The 24,943-nt window shown below is 41.4% G+C and overlaps 1 protein-coding gene across 2 annotated transcripts in view; it reads right to left on the bottom strand.

Moving 5' to 3' along the window:
- LOC120860226 (plasminogen receptor (KT)) overlaps positions 1-10,528 on the bottom strand; it is a 36,045-nt gene extending 25,517 nt beyond the window's left edge. Inside the window, exons 1-4 of one of the 2 annotated variants that reach the window (XM_040236009.1) lie at positions 10,137-10,243; positions 9,810-9,973; positions 4,729-4,856; positions 2,155-2,241 (exon numbers count right to left, since the gene is read on the bottom strand). In XM_040236009.1, the coding sequence (XP_040091943.1) occupies positions 2,155-2,235 (81 nt within the window). In that variant the 5' untranslated portion in view covers positions 2,236-2,241; positions 4,729-4,856; positions 9,810-9,973; positions 10,137-10,243. Of the gene's footprint in view, positions 1-2,154; positions 2,242-4,728; positions 4,857-9,809; positions 9,974-10,136 lie in introns of both variants that reach the window. The other variant, XM_040236010.1, reaches the window with a different exon arrangement.
- Between the last annotated feature and the right edge of the window lie 14,415 nt (positions 10,529-24,943).

The following is a 24,943-nucleotide window of genomic DNA, read 5'->3' as shown; positions in this document are numbered from 1 at the left end:
TGTAGGTCTTCATAAAACCATTCAACTTCAGCTTCTTCGGCATTACTGGTTGGGGCATAGACTTGGGTTACCGTGATATGGAATGGTTTGCCTTGGAGACGAACAGAAATTATTCTGTTGTCTTTGAGATTGCATCCAAGTACTGCATTTCAGACTCTTTTGTTGACCATGATGGCTACTCCATTTCTTCTGAGGGATTCCTGCCCACAGTAGTAGATGTAATGGTCATCTGAGTTAAATTTACCCATTCCATTCCATTTTAGTTCGCTGATTCCTAGAATGTCGATGTTCACCCTTGCCATCTCTTGTTTGACCACTTCCAATTTGCCTTGATTCATGGACCTGACATTCCAGGTTCCTATGCAATATTGCTCTTTACAGCATCAGATCTTGCTTCTATCACCAGTCACATCCACAGCTGGGTATTGTTTTTGCTTTGGGTCCATCCCTTCATTCTTTCTGGAGTTATTTCTCCACTGATCTCCAGTAGCATATTGGGCACCTAATGACCTGGGGAGTTCCTCTTTTGGTATCCTATCATTTTGCCTTTTCCTACTGTTCATGGGCCATATATATCCATGGAATAGTAATAGGCTAATCTCTTAGCATGCAAGTAGGGTAAATCCTAAAACCTTCACAGAGGTCTTGGACAAGGGCTCTCTGAGTATGTAACACACTCTGTTGGTTCATAAACCTAACATTTGGTCACCTATTGGTCACTTTATTCTGTTAAACAGTTCAGTTGCCCATTCTTTGCAACAGTCCCATTCTCCCTAGAGAAATCTTTATCTCGTAGAAAACACTCTTATCATAATAATAATGACAATAGCAATGGCTATATTATTGCCTCCAGTTTACAGGTTAGGAGACTGAGCACAAGCCACACAGTGAGTCAGGAGGTGGAAGTGGGATTCAAACCCAGGCTGCCTTGCTTAGTCCTCACTTTTAACCAGTCACTATATGTCTCACAATAGGACCATCTACTCCTAGGGCTATAATGAACCGCAGAGGCCTAGAGATCTTTGTTAGAAATCTTAGGAAAATAACTTCAGTCAAACTTTTAATACTTGATTTTGACATACAACATTTTTTTTCAAACTTTAACTGTTTTATTTTGTATTGAGGTTTAGCTGATTAACAATGTTGCAGTAGTTCCAGGTGAACGGCAAAGGGACTCAGCCATACATATACATGTATCTGACATACATTTTAAAATACTTTTTAATAACATATATTAGGCAACTAGACAATCTTCTACTTTGCTTTGATCTTTTTATCTAGCCATTGTATAAATCCAGTGTCAAATGTTCATATTCTATTAAAATTTATTGTTGCTATAAAAAATTATCAAACAGTGGCTTGAAAAGTGAAAGTTGCTCAGTCATGTCTGATTCTTTGCAGCCCCGTGGACTGTAGCTGGTTACCAGCTCCTCTGTCCATAGAATTCTCTAGGCCAGAATGCTGGAGTGGGCAGCCATTCCTCTTTCTAGGGGATCATCCCAACTCAGGAACAACACGAATTTATTGCCTTCCAGTTCTGGAGGTCAGAAGTTCAGAATGGACTGGAGGGATGGCATTCCCTCTGGAGGTTCTAGGAGAGAATCTATATCCTTACCTTTTCCAGTTTCTAGAGGCTGCCTGAACTTTTTACTCCATCTTCAAACTCAGCAGCATAGCATCTGCAGAGTTCTCTCTCTCTCTGACTCTGATCCTCCTTCCTCCCTCTTTCCCTTATAAGGACCTTTATGATTACCTTGGACCCATCAAGAAAAACCAGGATAATCCAGGATCTCCCCCTACAGACTCATCAGCTTACTCACACTGTAAAGTCCCTTTCGCCATAACATACTGACAAGGGGATTAGGATGCAGACATTGTTTGGTGGGGTGGAGGAGGGGCATTATTCTGTTTGCCATATACTCTGTAAGCAGTTATCTTTTCCTTCTTTATGGAAATTTTTACATTAGGTATCCAGATTAAAGATTTAAACAAGTCCATTCACCAGATAATTAGTAGTCCATTTCATCTTGTCTTTGAGGGTAGAGCACCAAGAGCATTTTACCTTTGGCGAGGTTAAGGAGAACGTAGCACTGAAACACACGTGACAGAAACTTTAACCACTGTAACAACATAAACTTTTTTTAAAAAATGTACCTGAAGTCGGGAATTCATAAGCATGAATTCCTGTTGGCTTTTCATGTTCTCATTCATTGACTTTGAAAATATAAACCCCATCTTGACCTAAAATGTAAAAAAGCACAGTTTAAAGCAGTGTATTCTACATGCATCCTCACATGCTCTATTTTTCAGGCTACCGTGAGCTTAAGACAAAATTTTAAAAAAAGAAAATTTTCTGACCTGGAACACATTATGGATTCTAGTCTTTGCCCCTAACTAGCTGTCTGATCTTGGACAGACTTAACTAGCAGTCTTTTCTTGCTTTTAGTTTTCATAAAGCAGGAAAAGATAACTGCTTAGAGTGTACAGCAATGCCTTAGAGTAACAGAATAATGCCCCTGGCCATCATTTACTTATATAAGAACAGCTAACAGCTAGGTGATTTCCAAAATCTTTTCCTGTTCTATAGGTTCATATTTCCTGATTTTTCTTCCCACTGTATATCTGGAAGAACTAAACACACAAAAACAAACAAAATCTCTCATTTTTTATGAGGGGCAGGGTGAATACCATCTACTCTCTTACCTTCTGTATAGTTGGATGACAGAACTTTTGCTTCTGATGAGGGGTGACTTAGAAGATGCATTGCACACCTCGAACACTGATTTCTCTGTGCTCTTTGCGTTTATGCTTTAAGTGTATCAAGGTTACTATATCAATACTCTTCCTACAGTCCTTTCCCCTCTCTTACCCACTTTCTATTTCCATCCACCCATTGTTAAAATCCATTGGCCATTGTCCTCTAGCTTCATTTTTTTCTTATTAAACTACTATTAAAGTTCTCAAAATGGGGAAAACCCAAGGATACTTAAGTGTCTTGGGAAACACAAATTTTAAATGAATACTTGGTATCGTCTATCCTATTTATCTTACTTAAGAAGTTCTTAAATGGGCTGGCAATTCTAGATGGTCCAGAACTCAGTATTTTGTCCTTAAGTCAACTGGGTAGGTACAGAAGACCTCAGTTAGTTGTTGATTCTGCCTTCAGAACACTACAAAGCTCAAGAAAGTTATGACTCCTCTACCCTCCTCAACAATGTTGCTGATTCTCTTCGGTAAGCCATTGAGCACTTTGTGAACCTCAGCTCAGAGCGGTCATTCTTAATGCTTTCTACCCAGGATTCACAATATTCTGTGGGAACCCTGGGGAGGGCTCCTATTTTCCATACCCGCAGCCAAAAAAAAAAAAAATCGTGGGTTCTAGCTTAACTGGTAAGAAGATGAAGGAAGAGGGAGGGCATTTCATGCCAGACATAATGGGTTATCCCCGCTAATGGGACTCCAAGTGAGTGGATATTACACGCCAGACATCAGTGGCTTCCCTGTATTTTGGCCAGAGACACACCATGGATTTATAGGAGGCTCCAAGCCAGAGTCAGCTTCAATGTTAGGCATAAGAAGCTGAACCAGAGGAGGAGAGGCACAATCCTGAACAGGCCTGGGAAGTCAAGATTTCCCTACCCACCCCATCCCTCAGCTGCTGTTCTACTCCATTCTGTGACCAGAGGCACAGCCACCCAGTAAGGTGGAAAGATCTAGCAGAAGTTCTCTCCGTTCTCCACTTTCACAGGCCCATGTCCATTGTCTCCAACAGCAGAGCAGAACTTGCCTGAAGGCAGAAGCAATATATTACCCATTTTGGCAGTCCCCAGGGTGTCTCTAGATAGCATATTCAAAAGCAGAGACATTACTTTGCCGACTAAGGTGCGTCTAGTCAAGGCTATGGTTTTTCCAGTAGTTATGTATGGATGTGACAGTTGGACTGTGAAGAAGGCTGAGCGCCAAAGAATTGATGCTTTTGAACTGTGGTGTTGGAGAAGACTCTTTTTTCTTTTTTTAATTTTTATTTTTACTTTATTTTACTTTACAATATTGAGAGTTCCTTGGACTGCAAGGAGATCCAACCAGTCCATTCTGAAGGAGATCAGCCCTGGGATTTCTTTGGAAGGAATGATGCTAAAGCTGAAACTCCAGTATTTTGGCCACCTCATGCGAAGAGTTGACTCATTGGAAAAGACTTTGATGCTGGGAGGGATTGGGGGCAGGAGGAGAAGGGGACGACAGAGGATGAGATGGCTGGATGGCATCACTGACTCGATGGACGTGAATCTGAGTGAACTCCAGGAGTTGGTGATGGACAGGAGGCCTGGCATGCTGCGATTCATGGGGTCGCAAAGAGTCGGACACGACTGAGCGACTGAACTGAACTGAACTGAGGGTGTCTCTTTCCCACAAATGTTGCAGAAAGCATGATACAAGAGAAACTGTAGCTCAAACAGTTGCCATTTCTTATTTTTCTTTTGCATGTAGGAGTAGATAATTGAATTTTTACATATGCAGCAAACATTTATAAAGAAAATAGCTGTCCTCTAATCCTATTTACACACACACACATACACACCCACACCCACCCACACACACACCCTGTATGTCAGAGTTGGGTCCCATAGAGTGCTTCTATTTATAAGGGGGTGGACTCTCCTCTGAAGTGGAGTTACAATCCTCATCTAGGGAAGAGAAACTATCTGGAAAGTTAGGACTTCGGCTTACCTCTTTCTTGGCCTTGCCTTCTTCAGTCTGGATTGTAGTTTGGGTATATCAGGGGATATTCCCACAGGTTACAGGTAGAAGCTAATCAGGAAGAATAGCTTCCTTGAAGTTCCCAAAGGAGACCACACCTGAAAACGAGTACACCACACCTTGTGAACTGTGCCCTGGAGTTCAGTGTTCTCAACCTTCCCCTCTTTTCTGACCCTAACAAAGCCATTTTCCAAAGTCTGGCAGGTTCCTTAAGGTTTCCAGAATATTCTCAGCTTTCATTCTCCAACTCACAAAATATATACGGTATGTCCCCTACATACAAACAGATTCCATCCCAAGAGGACGTTTGTAAGTCCAATTTGTTTGTAAGTCCAACAGAGTTAGCCTAGGTATCCAACTAACATGATCAGGTATATAGTACTGTACTATACTAGGTACACATGGACTGATGTGATGACCTCATGGACACAGCCCTGTCTAACTCAATGAAACTATGAGCCAGGCTGTGTAGGGCCACCCAAGATGGACAGGTCATGGGGGAGAGTTCTGACAAAGATGGTCCACTGGAAAAGGGAATGGCAAACCACTTCAATATTCTTGCCTTGAGAACCCCACGAATAGCATGAAAAGCCGAAAAGATAGGACACTGAAAGATGAACTCCCCAGGTCAGTAGGTACCCAGTATGCTACGGGGATCAGTGGAGAAATAACTCCAGAAAGAATGAAGAGACAGAGCCAAAGCCAAAATAACACCCAGTTGTGGATGTGACTGGTGATGGAAGTTAAGTCTGATGGTATAAAGAGCAATATTGCATAGGAACCTGGAATGTTAGGTCCATGAATCAAGGCAAATTGGAAGGGGTCAAACAGGAGATGGCAAGAGTGAACATCAACATTTTAGGAATCAGTGAACTAAAATGGACTGGAATGGGTGAATTTAACTCAGATGACCATTATATCTACTACTGTGGGCAAGAATTCCTCAGAAGAAATGGAGTAGCCATCATAGTAAACAAGAGAGTCCGAAATGCAGTAGTACTTGGATGCAATCTCAAAAACAACAGAATAATCTCTGTTCATTTCCAAGGCAAACCATTCAATATCACAGTAATGCAAGTCTATGCCCCAACCAGTAATGCCGAAGAAGCTGAAGTTGAACGGTTCTATGAAGATCTACAAGACCTTCTAGAATTAATGTACAAAAAAGATGTCCTTTTCATTATAGGGGACTGGAATGCAAAAGTAGGAACTCAAGAGATACCTAGAGTAACAGGCAAATTTGGCCTTGGAGTACAAAATGAAGCAGGTCAAAGGCTAACAGAGTTTTGCCAAGAGAACACACTGGTCATAGCAAACACCCTCTTCCAACAATACAAGAGAAGACTCTACACATGGATATCACCAGATGGTCAATACTGAAATCAGCCTGATTATATTCTTTGCAGCCAAAGATGGAGAAGTTCTATACAGTCAGCAGAAACAAGATTGGGAACTGACTGTGGCTCAGATCATGAACTCTTTATTGCCAAATTCAGAGTTAAATTGAAGAAAGTAGGGAAAACCACTAAGACCATTCTGGTATGACTGAAATCAAAACCCTTAAGATTATACAGTGGAAGTGAAAAATAGATACAAGGGATTAGATCTGATAGAGTGCCTAAAGAACTGTGGATAGAGGTTTGTGACATTGTACAGGAGGCAGTGATGAAGACCATCCCCAAGAAAAAGAAATGCAAAAAGGCAAAATGGTTGTCTGAGGAGGTCTTAGAAATAGCTGAGGAAAGATGAGAAGTGAAAGGCAAAGGAGAAAAGGAAAAGATATACGCATTTAAATGCAGAGTTCCAAAGAATAGCAAGGAGAGATAAGAAAGCCTTCCTCAGTGATCAATGCAAAGAAATAAAGGAAAATAATAGAATGGGAAAGACTAGAGCTCTCTTCAAGAAAATGAGAGATACCGAGGGAATATTTCATGCAAAGATGGGCACAATAAAGGACAGAAATGGTATGGACCTAACAGAAGCAGAAGATGTTAAGAAGGGGTGGCAACAATACACAGAAGAACTGTACAAAAATGATCTTCATGACCCAGATAACCATGATGGTGTAATCACTCATCTAGAGCCAGACATCTTGGAATGTGAAGTCAAGTGGGCCTTAGAAAGCATCACTACGAACAAAGCTAGTGGAGGTGATGGAATTCCAGTCGAGCTATCTCAAATCCTAAAAGATGATGCTGTTAAAGTGCTGCACTCAATATGTCAGCAAATTTGGAAAACTCAGCAGTGGCCACAGGACTGGAAAAGGTCAGCTTTCATTCCAATCCCAAAGAAAGGCAAAGCCAAAGAATGTTCAAACTACCGCACAATTGCACTCATCTCACACGCTAGCAAAGTAATGCTCGTAACTCCAAGCCAAGCTTCAACAGTACATGAACCGTGAACTTCCAGATGTTCAAGACAGATTTAGAAAAGTCAGAGGAACCAGAGATCAAATTGCCAACATCCACTGGATCATCAAAAAGGCAAGAGAGTTCCAGAAAAACATCTATTTCTTCCTTATTGACTATGCCAAAGCCTTTGACTCTGTGGATCACAATCAACTGTGGAAAATTCTTCCAGAGATGGGAATACCACAATACCTGACCTGCCTCCTGAGAAATCTGTATGCAGGTCAAGAATCAACAGTTCGAACTGGACATGGAACAACAGACTAGTTCCAAATCGGGAAATGAGTACGTCAAGGCTGTATATTGTCACCCTGCTTATTTAACTTATATGCAGAGTGAAAGTGAAAGAAAGTGAAAGTGAAGTCGCTCAGTTGTGTCTGATTCTTTGCGACCCGTGGACTATAGCCCACCAAGCTCCTCCGTCCATGGGATTCTCCAGGCAAGAATACTGGAGTGGGTTGCCATTTCCTTCTCCAGGGGATCTTCCCAACCTAGGGATCGAACCCAGGTCTCCCACATTGCAGGCAGACACTTTAACCTCTGCACCACCAGGGAAGCCCAAAGAGTACATCATGTGAATTTACATCTGGGCCGGATGAAGCACAAGCTAGAATCAAGATTGCTGGGAGAAATATCAATAACTTCAGATATGCAGATAACATCACTCTTAAGGCAGAAAGTGAAGAAGAACTGAAGAGCTTCTTGATGAAAGTGAAAGAGGAGAGTGAAAAAGTCAGTTTAAAACTCAACATTCAGAAAACTAAGATCATGGCATCTGGTCCTATCCCTTCACGGCAAATAGATGGGGAAACAATGAAAACAGTGAGAGACTTTATTTTTTTGGGCTCCACAATCACTGCAGCCATGAAATTAAAAGACGCTTACTCCTTGGAAGAAAAGCTATGACCAACCTAGACATCATATTAAAAAGCAGAGACATTACCTTGCCAACAAAGGTCTGTCCAGTCAAAGCTGTGGTTTTTCCAGTAGTCATGTATGGATGTAAGAATTGGACTATAAAGAAAGCTGAGCACTGAAGAACTGATGCTTTTGAACTGTGGCATTGGAGAAGACTCTTGAGAGTCCCTTGGACTGCAAGGAGATCCAACCAGTCCACCCTAAAGGCAACCAGTCCATCCTAAAGGAAACCAGTCCTGAATATTCATTGGAAAGACTGATGCTGAAGCTGAAACTGCAATACTTTGGCCACCTAATGAGAAATGACTCACTTGGAAAGTCCCTGATGCTGGGAAAGATTGAAGGCAGGAGGAGAAGGGAACAATAGAGGATGAGATGGTTGGATGACATCACTGACTCAATGGACATGAGTTTGAGTAAGCTCTGGGAGCTGGCGATGGACAGGGAAGCCTGGCGTGCTGCCGTCCATGGGGTTGAAAAGAGTTGGACACGACAGAGCGACTGAACTGAACTGATTCCAGGTTTAAATAAAATACATGAAAAACAAACCAAAAATAAACCTTTTTTAATCTTATAGTACAGTACCTTGAAAAGGATATAGCACAGCAGCTGACATACAGAGGCTGGTAACAGTACCAGCTAGCTGTATTACTGCTTCTGTAATGCTTGCTTCCGGACATCTGGGGTTTGAAAAAAGATACTATACTCCTGTATTCTATAAAGTACTGTACAGTAAGTACACAAAAGCACAACTACTTGTAGAGGATGTACACACGTGACAAGGTATGGCAGATACATTAACTAACTTACATGATTGAAGATGCAAGCATGCCATTCACATCTTTGAAAGTTGCCAACTTGAAGGTTCATATGTAGGGAACTTATTATATCAGAGGGCTTTCCCTTGTGGCTCAGCTGTGGTAAAGAATTTGCTTGCAATGTGGGAGACCTGGGTTTGATCCCTGGGTTGGGAAGATCGCCTGGAGAAGGGAAAGGTTACCCACTCCAGTATTCTAGCCTGGAGAATTCCATAGACTGTATAGTTCTTGAAGTCGAAAAGAGTCGGACACTACTGAGTGACTTTGACTCACTCACTCATTGTATCAGAAAATAAGAGTGACCTTGCAATAGGAATAATTTTGAATTCACTCAATTGTATAAGGCAAGTCTTTAAAAAATGCCAATACTTTGTCATTGGTGACAAATACCTTGCTACTTACAACTTTGACACCACTGTGTTTCAGAAGGCTAAGAATCCTGATTTGGGTCCCTTCTGCCTTCATTTTTCCCTCATTTACTCCTGAGATCTTATAAAGGGCTCTTTGCGCCAGCCTTGCCTCAGCTGTGCTACACATTACAACAGGTACGGGTATTTCTGAGGAGGAAGTGTTGGGGCTGTCCTCCTCAGGTCACATCTAAGAACTGGTATTTGATTTTACTTGGAAAAAAAAAAAGAATAATTCCATGACCTATAACTTCTGTTATCCAAGTTTCTGCAGTGACTCATTTCCTGATCGAATGACGCATCAACTACCTATATATATGACTGGTTGCATGATTACAATCATTTCAATACATCTTTGGGTTTCATTCAAATTAGGTCACTTCCCCAGCAAATTCTAGCTCTGAGTTCCATTCAAACTAGCCCATTTCCCCTGCAAATTCCAGCCCAGAACCTACAGCTTCCGGGAGATTTTTCCCTAATTTAAAACTCCACCCGCTTACCTTGGACCGAATTACAGCAGTTGGGAATTCCTGCAAGGTTATGCTGATTTCCGTTGACAACGCTTTGCCCACTTCCCCCACTTTAATTACGATATGGGAGCGGCCTGGAGTCTTTGAGAGGAGAACTGGCTCCTCCGAAACAAGGTTGGCGATACAGGTTGGCACTAGAAGCCGGAGAGCCAAGGGCGCTCACAAGGAAAGGGCACCCAGAGCGGCCCAGCAAGCCCGAAGACCCGGAGCTCGGCGCCGGCAGACGCTGCCACGAGGACCCGCCCTTCCCCCAACAGCCTGCGGCTGGCCTGGCCTGCCCAGCCGGCGCTCACTCACTGGACCGTGGAGGTGCGGGAGACACTGATCACAGCCAAGGCCTCCAGGCCTGAAGCTCCCCGAGACGGCGACGAGGACCGGGACTCGCCCCGCAGAACCTCCGGACTGGCTGGCCACGGCAGCCAAACAGCGCAACTCTTGGCTTCCTTAAAGGGCCCGCGCCCCTGACCAAGGCGGCCTGGTGTTTTCTTTCCGACAGGCCATGGGAGGGGCAGGTCAAAGAGGCAAATTCAAAATCCAGCGACTCAAATTTTGAGGGAAGTGGGCAGAGGAAGCAGAATGAAAATCTCACGTAAAGGCCTCACTGAGGTTTGTCAGTTACCCATGAGGAACCTGAGCAATCATGCTCCCTTGTAGAACTAAAACCTCCATACAGCTTAATGAGCCATCTCACAGTACTCTACATATGATGTCAACCACCATTTGTAAGGTCTATTTCTAGAAGAAAATGTATCTTTCGAGAAGTTGTCACTTGAACATATAATCCATAGTTATAAATATTTGTAAGGGCCTTTCTTCTTATAGATTAGGTTTATGTTGAGGATGGACTCTCCCCTCACCCGTTTGAATCTCAACACTGACATAGTTTATTTAATTCGTTAGAGCCTCAGCCTCCTCTGGCTGTTAAATTGCCCACCATCAAAGCAGGGGAAAGGTTAGGACATGAAAAGAAACAGAGAAGACTTGACCAGAGTTACCAACCAAAAAAAAAAAAAATTTTTTTTTTAACAGCCATCTTTCTCAACTTATGCTCTGAGAGATATTCATTTCTTCTCACCCCCACCATTGATTTCTGTCTTGAGTAAGCCACCCTCTTTCCCAGCTTCATTGAAAGAATACTTGAGGAGTTGTTGGCATTCTGTTCTTTGTTATTAAATAATTTAGAAAAATAGCATGGACTTCACCAGGTTCTGGCCTTTAAGGTCTAAGAGAAAAGTTCCTGCCCTTAGTCCTGGCTGCCATCACATCAGTGGAGAAGGCATCTAACCTTCCCAGGCTCTCTATGGCAGCACACCTCACTGACCTCCTGCCAGAGTGACCTGGGAACCACAAGAGCAAAGCCATTTGGAATTTTGGCCCTTTAAGATAGGATAACAACTGATAACGATAGTATCTGAGTGCACAGATTCTGCCATAAGCATACCTACATTTGATTTGATCTCCAACTCCATCACTGTCACTCTTCATCCTCTGCAAAACTTAATTTTATCATCTCTGCAATGGGTCTAAAGCCATCTAATTTATTGGATTATGAAGACTAACTGAGATAATTCTATATTCAAGCACTTAGCACCATGTCTAGCACGCAGCATTAACAGTAGTAAACAACAACAGTGGGAACCTGTTACTAACTCTGAAGTCCCCCGAGATGGCAACAAGGACTGGGCCTTGCCTCGCAGAACCTTCACAGAAGAGACAAATGGAAGGGAGCAGTTACTAAAACCAGGCGAGAGCCATAGCTGTACCTGTATGAGAGGGCTACCCGACAGGAGCTATATTGTTCAGGAGAGGAAAGCAGTAGATGCTGACCTTTGGCCCAACAGGGTAAGATTCAATAGCTGCAGCCACTGCTAGCACCTCAACTCCAAATGGGGACAGAGTGGAAAAGAAAGACACATCCCCCTGTCCTTCTATGTTCTGATATCCTGCTGAAATCTTTCATCAGAAAAATCTGGTGGATTTCTGGATCCACTAGAAAGCCTGAAGATGAAGGAGGCCAGGTCTGTATAGTCTATAGCAGTCAGCTTGCTAGGCACAAAGACCTCTGACAAATGAAAATATCCAGCATACCATTTCTACAACCTTGGGTTTATCATATTTTGAAGTCTTAGTTCAAAAGGAAGAAATGCTTTCACTAGAGGACCCAGCCATGGTGCCACTGAATTGGAGGCTGAAACTGCCCTCTGTTCATTTTGGTTCCTCATGGAACTAGAATTCCATGAGGAAACTGGGTTACAGCTATATAATGAGAGCAAGGAGAAATGTGCATGACACCCAAGGATTAACTGGGCACATCTTAATACTCCCATGTGCAATGATGATCATAAGATAACTACAGTAACCTGATAATATTGGGAGCACTTCAATTTCAGACCATGGAGGAATTGAAGTGTTGTATCACCGCACCAGGTTAAAAAAAAAAAATCACAATCTACTAAGATACTGTATAGGGCAGGAAAAACATAAGTGAATGAAGTAGGAAATTATGATTATCAATTTATCTTTTTTAACCTAGCAATAAGCTATAGAGGCAGGGATTATTGGACCAAACCCAGGTCTCCTGCATTGCAGGCAGATTCTTTACCATCTGAGCCACCTGGGAGGCTCAGCTCTGTATATAAAATGTTAATTGATTATTTATTCCATGCCCTTGCTTTCTCTGTTTCCTTGTATAAACAGTAGTGGTGGAGACAAACATTATAATTTAGTTTCTAGGTCAGAGTATTGACATCTCTTCAAAGCAACACAGTAGTTGATAGGACTCTCTGATTCTCATGTTTAGGGAATGAGTTTCTCTCCATCTGAACAAAGGGAAAAATAAATCTTGGGTGGCAAAACAGGTGAACTATCTGGGTCTTCTTTTTGCCTCCCTTCATACCTATTCTCCTCTCTTGCCTGCCTTATTCTATACCCCAGAAGTTGACCTCTTTGGAAAACATCACCTGGGCTCTTCTCAGCTGATTTATATTTGGTTTTGGACTATGGAGGCATCCACAGGAGACAGGAGGCAGGAGGAAAGAGAAATAGGGTACATTTTATACATTCTTTCTCTGTTTTAGGATCTTGCAGTGGTAGTGTCTTTTCACCACTGAAGCTCTTGATCAGCAGCCCCTCCTCTGTGGCTTGAGCTCTGGGAATGCTCTCTTCCCTTACTTTTTGGCCTAGAGATGGTATGGGTTTCTTGCCATTGCTGTTACTCTCAACCTGATGGTTCTTCACCCCAAATTGGTAGTTGAGATGCCTCAACTGGATGGTTCTCTTAATCCTACTCCCTTTAATTGCCTTCTAATTAATGTTTAAGATCTCTTTAGTCAAACTAACTGAGTAGAATTCCAATTCCCAATGGAAACCCAATGGATACACTTTATACACATACATTATAAATATTCTTGTATGTATTTAAAAATATAAGTGAAAAAAGTGACCATAAGAATATCTACTCTGGGAATTGAGAGAAATATTGGCATAGGTATTGAAGACATAGAATGTGGGATGAAAAGATTAAAGGAAAATTATTTCAATACCAAATGACATATAACCTTAACTAGTGTGTGCATTATTTCCGATTTTATGAATTGTGAAAGTATGTGTATATGCTCTATGCACACATACAGACAGGTACTTTTAAAAATCAGTTTGCATTATAGCATAAGAATTTTCATGTTATTAAATGGCATTCATATATACCATTTTTAACATATATAAGATTTTCAGCAAGTATGTATACAGTTTTCATCATTGGATATTTCTGATTTTTTTGCTTCTGTCAGTAACATCATTGTTAATCAACTATGCTCCAATGTAAAACTTTATAAAATAGAATTAAGTGACTTCCCAGAGCCTTAAAAAATAACATCATGATAATCACCTTCATATATATGTGTGTATATGTATATAGCTTTTTAATATTTTGATTGGAAGTACTGAATTAAATAGTATACATATTTTGAAAGAATTGACGTAAAATGCATAAAATCCATAACTCACTGAAAAACCCCCTACCTCAGGACAATAAAATTACTCAATATTTCCCTGTATACCCATAAATTAGTTTTTTAAAGTTTTTAATTGGAGAATTTGGATTGACATATTCAACACTACTATGTATGGAATGAGGACCAACTGACGAGGACCAACTGACAAGTACCTACTGTGTGGCACAGGGAACTCTATTTAGCGTTCCATGGTGGCTTATGTGGGAGGAAAATCTAAGGGAGAGTGTGCATGTGTGTATATGTAGCTGATTCACTTTGCTGTGCACTTGAAGCTGGCACAGAATTGTAGATCAAACAAAGTTCAGGGTGTACTCAGATGTATTTCCTTTTAAAGAGATGCTTTCTAAAGGAGTATGAATTTCTTTCTCCATTACAATGGGAACCAAGTTTAGCCAAGAACTTCAGTCTGTGAAGGAGAGCATGGGGCTAACGATAGAAACTCTTCAGTATTAAGCTATTCTGGAATTGTGTTGGCTAAGGATAGAAACTCTTCAGTATTAAGCTATTCTGGAATTATGTTGTCTGTATTCTGACTGTATTCTGAATTTTAACCTTAGATTTCATTCATGGGGCACCCTGTTGATTCAAATGTAGACCGGGCACAATCTGAAGCAGCAGAGCATCACTGAGCTTTGTGCAGCCTACTTTGGACTTTGTCCATTCTTCTAGTGACATCATGTGGCCCTGTAATATAATGACAACAATGGACTTATTGTCTACCTGCCTAGAAAACTTTAAATTGAGATATAATTCACATATCATAAAATTTACCATTTAAGATTATACAGTTTAGTAGCTTTTAGTTTATTCAAAATGTTGTTCAACTATTACCTCTATCTAATTCTATAACATTTTCATCACCCCCCAAAGAAACCCCATACACATTAGCAGTCACTCCTCATTGTGTCACTTCTCCTCTGGCCTCTGGCATATCTTAATCTCTTTCAGTCTCAGTGCTGTTCTTCAGTTACTCAGTCACGTCTGACTCTTTGCAACCCCATGGACTCCAGCATCCCAGGCTTCTCTTTCCTTCACTGTCTCCTGGAGTTTGCTCAAACTCATGTCTATTGAGTCGATGTTGCCATCCAACCACCTCATCCTCTGTCGCCCTCTTCTGTTAACCCCCCTTTCCTCCTGTCTGTCTCAACAGATTTGCCTATTCTAGACATTTTATATGAATAGAATCATACAATATATGACCTTTTGTATGTGACTTCTTTCACATAGCATAAGTCTTTTTTTTTTTTAATAGCATACTGTTTTCAGGGTACATCCAAGTTGTAACATCTATCAGCACTTCATTCCTTTTAATGGTGGAATAATATTTCATTGCATGGATGTACCAAATTTTGTTTATCCATTCAAAATTGATGAACATTTGGATTGTTCCTATGTTTTGCTCTTATGGACAGTGCTGAGATGAACATTTCATACCAGTTTCTGTACCTGTGTTTTCATCAGCAGTGAATCAGTTCAGTTCAGTTCAGTCGCTCAGTCGAGTCCGACTCTTTGCGACCCCATGAATCGCAGCACGCCAGGCCTCCCTGTTCATCACCATCTCCCGGAGTTCACTCAGACTCACGTCCGTCGAGTCAGTGATGCCATCCAGCCATCTCATCCTGGGTCGTACCCTTCTCCTCCTGGCCCTAATCCCTCCCAGCATCAGAGTTTTTTCCAATGAGTCAACTCTTCTCATGAGGTGGCCAAAGTACTGGAGTTTCAACTTTAGCATCATTCCTTCCAAAGAAATCCCAGGGTTGATCTCCTTCAGAATGGACTGGTTGGATCTCCTTGCAGTCCAAGGGACTCTCAAGAGTCTTCTCCAACACCACAGTTGAAAAGCATCAATTCTTTGGTGCTCAGCCTTCTGCACAGTCCAACTCTCACATCCATACATGACCACAGGAAAAACCATAGCCTTGACTAGACGGACCTTAGTCGGCAAAGTAATGAATAAGAATACTAATTTCACAGCACACTTGTATGGACGTAGACTCTGAAATGTGATGGGTGATAAAAGCAAGATCCAGTGCTGTAAAGAGCAATATTGCATAAGAACCTGGAATGTTAGGTCCATGTATCGAGGCAAATTGGAAGTGGTCAAACAGGAGATGGCAAGAGTGAACATCAACATTCTAAGAATCAGCAAACTAAAATGGACTGGAATGGGTGAATTTAACTCAGATGACCATTACATCTACTACTGTGGGCAGTACTCTCTTAGAAAAAATGGAGTAGCCATCATAGTCAACAAAAGAAATGCAGTACTTGGATGCAATCTCAAAGACGACAGAATGATCTCTGTTCATTTCCAACGCAAACCATTCAATATCACGGTAATCCAAGTCTATGCCCCGATCAGTAATGCTGAAGAAGATGAAGTTGAATGGTTCTATGAAGACCTACAAGACCTTTTAGAACTAACACCCAAAAAAGATGCCCTTTTCATTATAGGGGACTGGAATGCAAAAGCAGGAAGTCAAGAAACACCTGGAGTAACAGGCAAATTTGGCCTTGGAGTACGGAATGAATCAGGGCAAAGGGTAATAGGGTTTTGCAAAGAGAACATACTGGTCATAGCAAACACCCTCTTCCAACAACACAAGAGAAGACTCTACACATGGACACCACCAGATGGTCAATACTGAAATCAGATTGATTATATTCTTTGCAGCCAAAGATGGAGAAGTTCTATACAGTCAGCAGAAATAGGACTGGGAGCTGACTGTGGCTCAGATCATGAACTCCTTATTACCAAATTCAGACTTCAATTGAAGAAAGTAGGGAAAACCGCTAGACCATTCAGGTATGACCTAAATCAAATCCCTTATGATTATACAGTGGAAGTGAGAAATAGATTTAAGGGCCTAGATCTGATAGATAGAGTGCCTGGTGAACTATGGACGGAGGTTCGTGACATTGTACAGGAGACAGGGATCAAGACCATCCCCAAGAAGAAGAAATGCAAAAAAGCAAAATGGCTGTCTGGGGAGGCCTTACAAATAGCTGTGAAAGGAAGAGAAGTGAAAAGCAAAGGAGAAAAGGAAAGATATATCCATTTGAATGCAGAGTTCCAAAGAACAGCAAGGAGAGATAAGAAAGCCTTCCTAGCAATCAATGCAAAGAAATAGAGGAAAACAATAGAATGGGAAAGACTAGAGATCTCTTCAGGAAAATTAGAGATACCAAGGGAACATTTCATGCAAAGATGAGCTCGATAAAGGACAGAAATGGTATGGACCTAACAGAAGCAGAGGATATTAAGAAGAGGTGGCAAGAATACACAGAAGAACTGTACAAAAAAAGATCTTCATGACCCAGATAATCATGATGATGTGATCACTCACCTAGAGCCAGACATCCTGGAATGTGAAGTCATTAGGAAGCATCACTATGAACAAAGCTAGTGGAGGTGATGGAAGTCCAGTTGAGCTATTTCAAATCCTAAAAGATGATGCTGTGAAAGTGCTGCACTCAGTATGTCAGCAAATTTGGAAAACTCAGCCGTGGCCACAGGACTGGAAAATGTCAGTTTTCATTCCAATCCCAAAGAGAGACAATGCCAAAGAATGCTCAAACTACCACACAATTGCACTCATCTCACATGCTAGTAAAGTAATGCTCAAAATTCTCCAAGCCAAGCTTCAGCAATATGTGAACCATGAGCTTCCAGATGTTCCAGCTGGTTTTAGAAAAGGCAGAGGAACCAGAGATCAAACTGCCAACATCTATTAGATCATCAAAAAAGCAAGAGGGTTCCAGAAAAACATCTATATCTGTTGTATTGACAATGCCAAAGCCTTTGACTGTGTGGATCACAATAAACTGTGGAAAATTCTGAAAGAAATGAGAATACCAGACCACCTGACCTGCCTCTTGAGAAACCTGTATGCAGGTCAGGAAGCAACAGTTTAGAACTGGACATGGAACAACAGACTGGTTCTAAATCGGGAAAGGAGTATGTCAAGGCTGTATATTGTCACCCTGCTTATTTAACTTACTTGCAGAGTACATCATGAGAAACACTGGGCTGGAAGAAGCAGAAGCTGGAATCAAGGTTGCCAGGAGAAATATCAATAACCTCAGATATGCAGATGACACCACCCTTATGGCAGAAAGTGAAGAACTGAAGAGCCTCCTGATGAAAGTGAAAGAGGAGAGTGAAAAAGTTGGCTTAAAACTCAACATTCAGAAAATGAAGATCATGGCATCTGGTCCCATCACTTCATGGGAAATAGATGGGGAAACAGTGGAAACAGTGTCAGACTTTATTTTTGGGGGCTCCAAAATCACTGCAGATGGTGACTGCAGCCATGAAATTAAAAGACGCTTACTCCTTGGAAGGAAAGTTATGACCAACATAGACAGCATATTAAAAAGCAGAGACATTACTTTGTCCACAAAGGTCCATCTAGTCAAGGCTATGGTTTTTCCAGTAATCACATATGGATGTGAGAGTTGGACTATAAAGAAAGCTGAGCACTGAAGAATTGATGCGTTTGAACTATGGTGTTGGAGAAGACTCTTGAGAGTCTCTTGGACACCAAGGAGATCCAACCAGTCTATCCTAAAGGAGATCAGTCCTGGGTGTTCATTGGAAGGTCTGATGTTGAGGCTGAAACTCCAGTAGTTTGGCCACCTGATGCGAAGAGCTGACTCATTTGAAAAGACCTTGATGCTGGGAGAGATTGGGGGCAGGAGGAGAAGAGAACGACAGAGGATGAGATGGTTGGATGGCATCACCGACTCAATGGACATGAGTTTGGGGAAACTCTGGGAGTTGGCGATGGATAAGGAGGCCTGGCATGCTGCAGTTCATGGGGTCACAAAGAGTCAGACACAACTGAGCAACTGAACTGGGCTGAATTCTGAAACCAGAGTACCTGGGTTTGAATCTCACTTGTACCACTTCCTAGTTATGTAAAATTAGATAAGTTACATAAGTTCTGTGCCTCAGTATCCACATCTCTAAAATAGTGGCAATAATAGTATCTTTTTTATAGGATTGTTGTAAAATTAAAGCTAGCTAATGGTGAGGGCTTCCCAGGTGACTCAGTGGTAAAAAATCTGTATACCAAGCAGGAAACGCAGGTTTGATCCCTAGGTTGGGAAGATTCCTCTGGAGAAGGAAGTGGCAACTCACTCCAGTATTCTTGCTTGAGAAATCCCAAGGACAGAGGAACCTGGCAGACTGCAGTCCATGGAGTCGCAAAGAGTCGGAGATGACTGAGCGACTAAACAGCAACAGCAGTGCAGTGAATCACCAAGATATGGTGTCTGACATATTAAAAAATGATACATGTTTTACTATTATTGTTACTTTTAATATTTATTATAATTACTGCATTTTGTTTTGTTAACTTGATAGTTGAAAAAAGTGATGAAGAAATCATTTTTTGAGGTTTGCCGTTGAAATGGGATAATTAGAGGACAGTAATTCAGCCAAGTCAAGTAAAGCTTTTTCGAGCAGTGAGGAGTTATATTTGAGTGTAACCTGAATAAAACTGAGGCTTCACATGGTTCACTCCAAGCATGTAATAGCATTCTAAGAAAACAGCAACAGACTGCTAAAGCATTTAAGAATAGTACATAAACTTTCTCAAGCAGTCCCTGGAAATGATCTGCACAGCATATTTAACAGGAAATTCCTAAAATCTTCTCTACATATTGCTTTCTTTCCAAGTATTTTTCCACTAACAGTAGCTGCTTATATTTTTCCTACTTCTCAAACATGGGGTTTCCATATCACTGTTATGGAAGTAGTTAAATCCCTGATAACTTCCTTCCCCTACAGCCTATGCCACTCACATAACCCTGTTCCTTGCCACTGACTCTCAGCTCCTGTACCTCTGAGAAATTCAGCCTGGTCTCCTACCTGGAATTTCTCCTACCCCCCACCCCCTTTTTAAAAAAATTGAAAACATTCCCTGAAATCTGATGAATAAAATGGTCTAACTTATTATATATTCCTTCTCTTTTGCAGCTCTTCACAAGAGGGACACAACATCTGTTTGGGCCGTCCAGAGACATCAAAAAACCATTCCCAGGTTTCATTCTTTATTCTTTTTCTCTTTCTTCTGTGGCAAGGATCCCTGGAAATGCTATACAGCCTGGCCTAACAGTGTCTATTAAACTTCTTCCAAGCAGACCTGGGAGCAACATGTCAATATTAGACTTTATTTTCCCCATGCCAACTCCCTCATCTTCTTCTTAGGACCTCCAAGAACATATGAAAACTGATGAGTTCACTGGGTTAATATTTTTTTTGGTTACAGCAGGCATTAATTATCCCCTTATCAAAACATAGCAAATGAGGGTTATCTTCATAACTGTTGGAGTCTGTGACATACAGAGTAAGGATACCCAATAATTTTGCTTGATATCAACCCTACTATATACCAGCTGCAAACTAAAACCACCTTTTCCAACTCACACCTCATAAGGCCTCACTGGGTTTGTGGAAACTGCTTATCTTCACCTGCTGGGGCCTTGCCTTGAGAGAGCTGGACTTCAAGGGGTAGAAGTATGCCCATGTTGCTTCTGACTTTCCAAGTCTACCTCAGTGTTTGAGATCAGAGTGTCACTATCCTATCTTACTCTTTTTTTTTTTTTTTTTTCTTATCTTACTCTTAAAATGCTGCTATGGTCTTCTCTTTTGGCTTTGTCAACTCTGATGAACACAAAATTAGCAAGAGTTTCTGAGTCAGGGGCCTCTGCATGGGGTTGTAAAATGTCGTTCAGTTCAGTTCAGTTCAGTCGCTCAGTCGTGTCCGACTCTTTGCGACCTCATCGATCACAGCACACCAGGCCTCCCTGTCCATCACTCATGTCCGTCAAGTCGGTGATGCCATCCAGCCATCTCATCCTCTGTCATCCCCTTCTCCTCCTGCCCCCTATCCCTCCCAGCATCAGAGTTTTTTCCAATGAGTCAACTCTTCTCATGAGGTGGCCAAAGTACTGGAGTTTCAGCTTTAGCATCAGTCCTTCCAAAGAAATCCCAGGACTGATCTCCTTTAGAATGGACTAGTTGGATCTCCTTGCAGTCCAAGGGACTCTCAAGAGTCTTCTCCAACACCACAGTTCAAAAGCATCAATTCTTCAGTGCTCAGCTTTCTTCACAGTCCAACTCTCACATCCATACATGACCACTGGAAAAAACAAAGCCTTGACTAGACAGACCTTTGTTGGCAAAGTAATGTCTCTGCTTTTGAATATGCTATCTAACATATTTCACATGTTTCTAGTTGGCTTGTTCTTCCACAAGCACGTATGAAACCTATGCTTTCCCCTTACTTTCCACACTGCCGTATCCTGTAGGCAGTAAAGCAGTTCATCCCTAAAGAACACACATGCATGCACACACAGACACGCATCCACACCTTAATGCTAATGCCTTAGCTGATGGTCTTTCTCAACCTCCGAGACTTTTCCTCTGCATACTTGTCAAAGGAATGCTCTACCTATAACTCAGAATTTTTCCTCTCATCTCTGGCATAGTGTTCCCAGTTAATTTCTTCAGCTTATGATAGAAAATTATCTAGACCAGTCATGTTGTACCCTGATTAAGTCCCATGAGCAGGACCAAGGCCTTGGACCAGTTCAGCATACTACCAACTTTCCATTTCTGGAAGGGATTGTAATTTCTTCTTAAAAAATTATGAGTCTCTTGATAGGTTATGACCAGTTTCCAGTGATAATTTAATGGAAGAGTTTGTGTTTTATCTTTAGACTTCCTTAAAGAGCTCACAAATATTTGAAAACCTGTAACTCTGGGTATAATATCCTACTCTGGAACAGCATATTACCTCATATCTATCATCCCTGATTCCCTTTTCTTTCTTACCACTAATATCCATCAACAAATTCTATTAATTTTACTTCCAAATTATATTTAGAATGTAGTCTATGGCAGTAGCTCCTAAGGTCTCCCAACTTCCATGCTAGCCCCTCGGTACTCCATACTTCAGACCACAGCATGGGTTTTGGAATCAGGTAACCCTCCTGCTTTAAATTATCCAGTGGCTTTCCATTGCAATTAGAATCCAACCTTCTTCCTTTGGTGTTCAGAACCCTTCATGATCTGATCACCAGCCCTACTTCACTCTGTGCTCCAGCCACAGTGACCTTCATTCCAAGAACTTGCCAAGTTTTTTGCTACAGATGGAAAAACCTTGGTTTTTCAGTTTTTCCATATCTTGACCATTCTACCAGGAATGTTCTTCCTGCAAGTCATTTCATGTTGGTCTTCATAATTCATTTCTCAAATATCACCTCTTTGAGGAGTCTTCCCTGGCCACTACACTAAAGGAGACTCACATCAAGGCATTCTGGTATATTGTCTCCTCATTTTCTTTATTTTTTTGTTTTTCATAGTACTTTCCAGTATCTGGAATTTCTGTTTATTAGTTTATGTTTGGAACCACCAGCCCCACCCCCACCCCCCATCTCTCTCTGTCTCTGTCTCCAAGAATTGAAAGGTCTGGCTATCCTTTCAGGATAGGGTGGGGGAAAAGAAAAAGACTACTTCCCATTCTTTTATACTGAGTCTATAATCATGAATGGCAGATTAATTATGTTCTAGATCCAGTAACCTGGATGTGACTATAACTGGCCTTTGAATAACAACCATTTACTCATACCAGAAAACAACAGTCAGTTTTTCCCTTTCAAGTAGAGATTTTGAAGACTTTTAGACTTTTAGAACTCATATTTTTCTTAATTTAAAATCAAGAATCAGTATAAAATAATATAGAGGCAATTCCACAGAGATGTTTGAACTAAATCATGTCCTCAAACCAAGTGAAATGACTCACTAGGGGAGTTTTTCATTTGTTCAATATTCACTTAGGCTACTTAGTTATAAAGATATTAAATCTATAAAATATTTCCCAGTATCCTCTGAAAGGATATTTCCCTATTGTCGATTCTGTTTTTAGCAGTCTTCAGTTCATTTATCGAGATTCTTTGGAATTATTTACCATAGAGTGTTCCCAACTTTCCACCACACTTATCTGAGTCATAATTATCTATATCTGTGTTTGTGAATTCCTTGAGGATAAGGGACATTTTTGGAGGCCTTGTCTTTCTTTTAAAGTATCCATGATCTGGGAGCTACCCTTTGGAGCCAAGAGCTCTTCACCTGACCAGCTCTTCTCCAGTTCAGGACAGGAAGGAAGGAGACAAAAACAGTCATTGTTAAGTAAGAGAAGCATATGAGTATGGGTGTCAGGTGATGACAGCTGCTACCCCTAGGGCATCTACACATATTAATTGCCCCTGTATTTTAAACAGTTATATAACCAGGGCTTCCCAGGTCATGTGCAGTGGTAAAGAATCTGCCTCCCAATGCAGGAGGTGCCAGAGATGTGGGTTCCATGCCTTGGTCAGGAAGAGTCCCCTGGAGTAGGAAATGGCAACAGCTTCAAAAAATTGCCTGGAAAATTCCATGGACAGAGGAGCCTGGCGGGCTACAGCCATGGGGTCGCAAGAGGGTTGGACACTACTTAGCCACTCAACAACAAATCATATAACCAGGCTAAAGTGTTCTGCTCCATGAGATCTGCTTGGCGCCAGCCTATGGGGCTTCCCTGGTGACTCAGACGGTAAAGTGTCTGCCTGCAATGCCAGAGACCTGGGTTCCATCCCTGGGTCAGGAAGATCCCCTGGAGAAGGAAATGACAACCTACTCCAGTACTCTTGCCTGGAAGATTCCATGGATGGAGGAGCCTGGTGGGCTACAGTCCATGGGGTCACAAAGAGTCGGACACAACTGAGCAACTTCACTTTGACTTTCACTATGGGAGTATGAATAGCTGTCAAAGGTGGAGGCAACAGTTGGTGAGACAGAGAGAGAATGGGCATAGCATACAACTGTGGCTTATAAATCTAGGTAATCAAGAAATAGAACATGAGGCAAAATCTGGATGTTGTCTTTATATATAATAATAAAATTCATTATCTACATTGTTAGTGAAAACAAAGCAGTTTGTCAATTATTTTTAAGTATCTTTATTATGTACTGTTCTTAATGATCAAGAAAGTTTACTGGAAATTGCTCCTTCACCAGGAAATTGCTAGCATCACTTCAGGCCCCCTTGTAAGATCCTGAAATCTATCTCTCTAAGGATAGGACAAGCATAGATCATGTTGCTTGTTTCAGGGGCAAGAGTGAAAGTAGAGAGGGCAGAGGTAGAGGGAAGAGTAGTGTTGATAACAATTAACCAATCTAAATGAAGGAAGGGGGTTTATATTGTAATTGCAAAGAATTCTTCATTCAGTTTTTTTCCTTAAACATTATGCTATCAGTTTTAAAAACTTCAGTGTGCATGTAAATCATGTGGGGATGGTGTTGAAATGTAGACTCTCAGGACCACCCCCAGATTTAACAGGCCTGTGGCAGAGACCTGGAATCTGTGTTTAAATGACTATCCCAAGTCAACTGTGATGCAAGTGACTCTCAGAAATGCTCTGAGAAACAGGATATTGGCAATGATGAGTTTTTCACCTCTAAAGATGAACAGAATGAGGAGAGGTGTGAACAGAACATGGTGATTCTAGAGACGATCAGGTAGGTGACTACTTCTACAGCTGTGGCTTCCCACTGCTCATCTCCTGTCTCAGCACTCCTCTATCCACTTCCCCCAAATCACAAAACCTGAACAAGGTTTTGGGAGTAATGCCCCCCTGGTTGTTAAATTTTCATAGGCTTCTTTGGGGTGATAAAAATCTATTTTTTTCTTAACTCATCCTGTTTTTCTAACTCCAGAAGATATACAAACTCCATTAAGCTTAATAAATGGTATGGGAAAATATGAATGGTTGAAGGGTGGAAACAGGTGGGTGAGATGAACAAAATCACAAACCCTTAGATTACTAATTACTCAGATTACCAATATGTAAATCATCGAGCAGAAAGCTGAGTAAATACCTTCCATTCCCATCAATAGCTTCAGAGAAAGACAAATTTCACTCACCTCCTGCCTTCCCTGCTGATCATTATGTAGACCCTGAACACTGCTTTGGTAAAACAAATAAACAATCCCTCTGGCCCTCAGTTTTAAAAAATTATTCATGCATCATAGAGGCTGTCTA

The sequence above is a fragment of the Oryx dammah genome, unplaced genomic scaffold (assembly GCF_014754425.2).
Source record: "Oryx dammah isolate SB20612 unplaced genomic scaffold, SCBI_Odam_1.1 HiC_scaffold_11050, whole genome shotgun sequence".
NCBI classification, from domain to species: domain Eukaryota; kingdom Metazoa; phylum Chordata; class Mammalia; order Artiodactyla; family Bovidae; genus Oryx; species Oryx dammah.
This window is presented reverse-complemented; position numbering and strand designations above follow the sequence as displayed.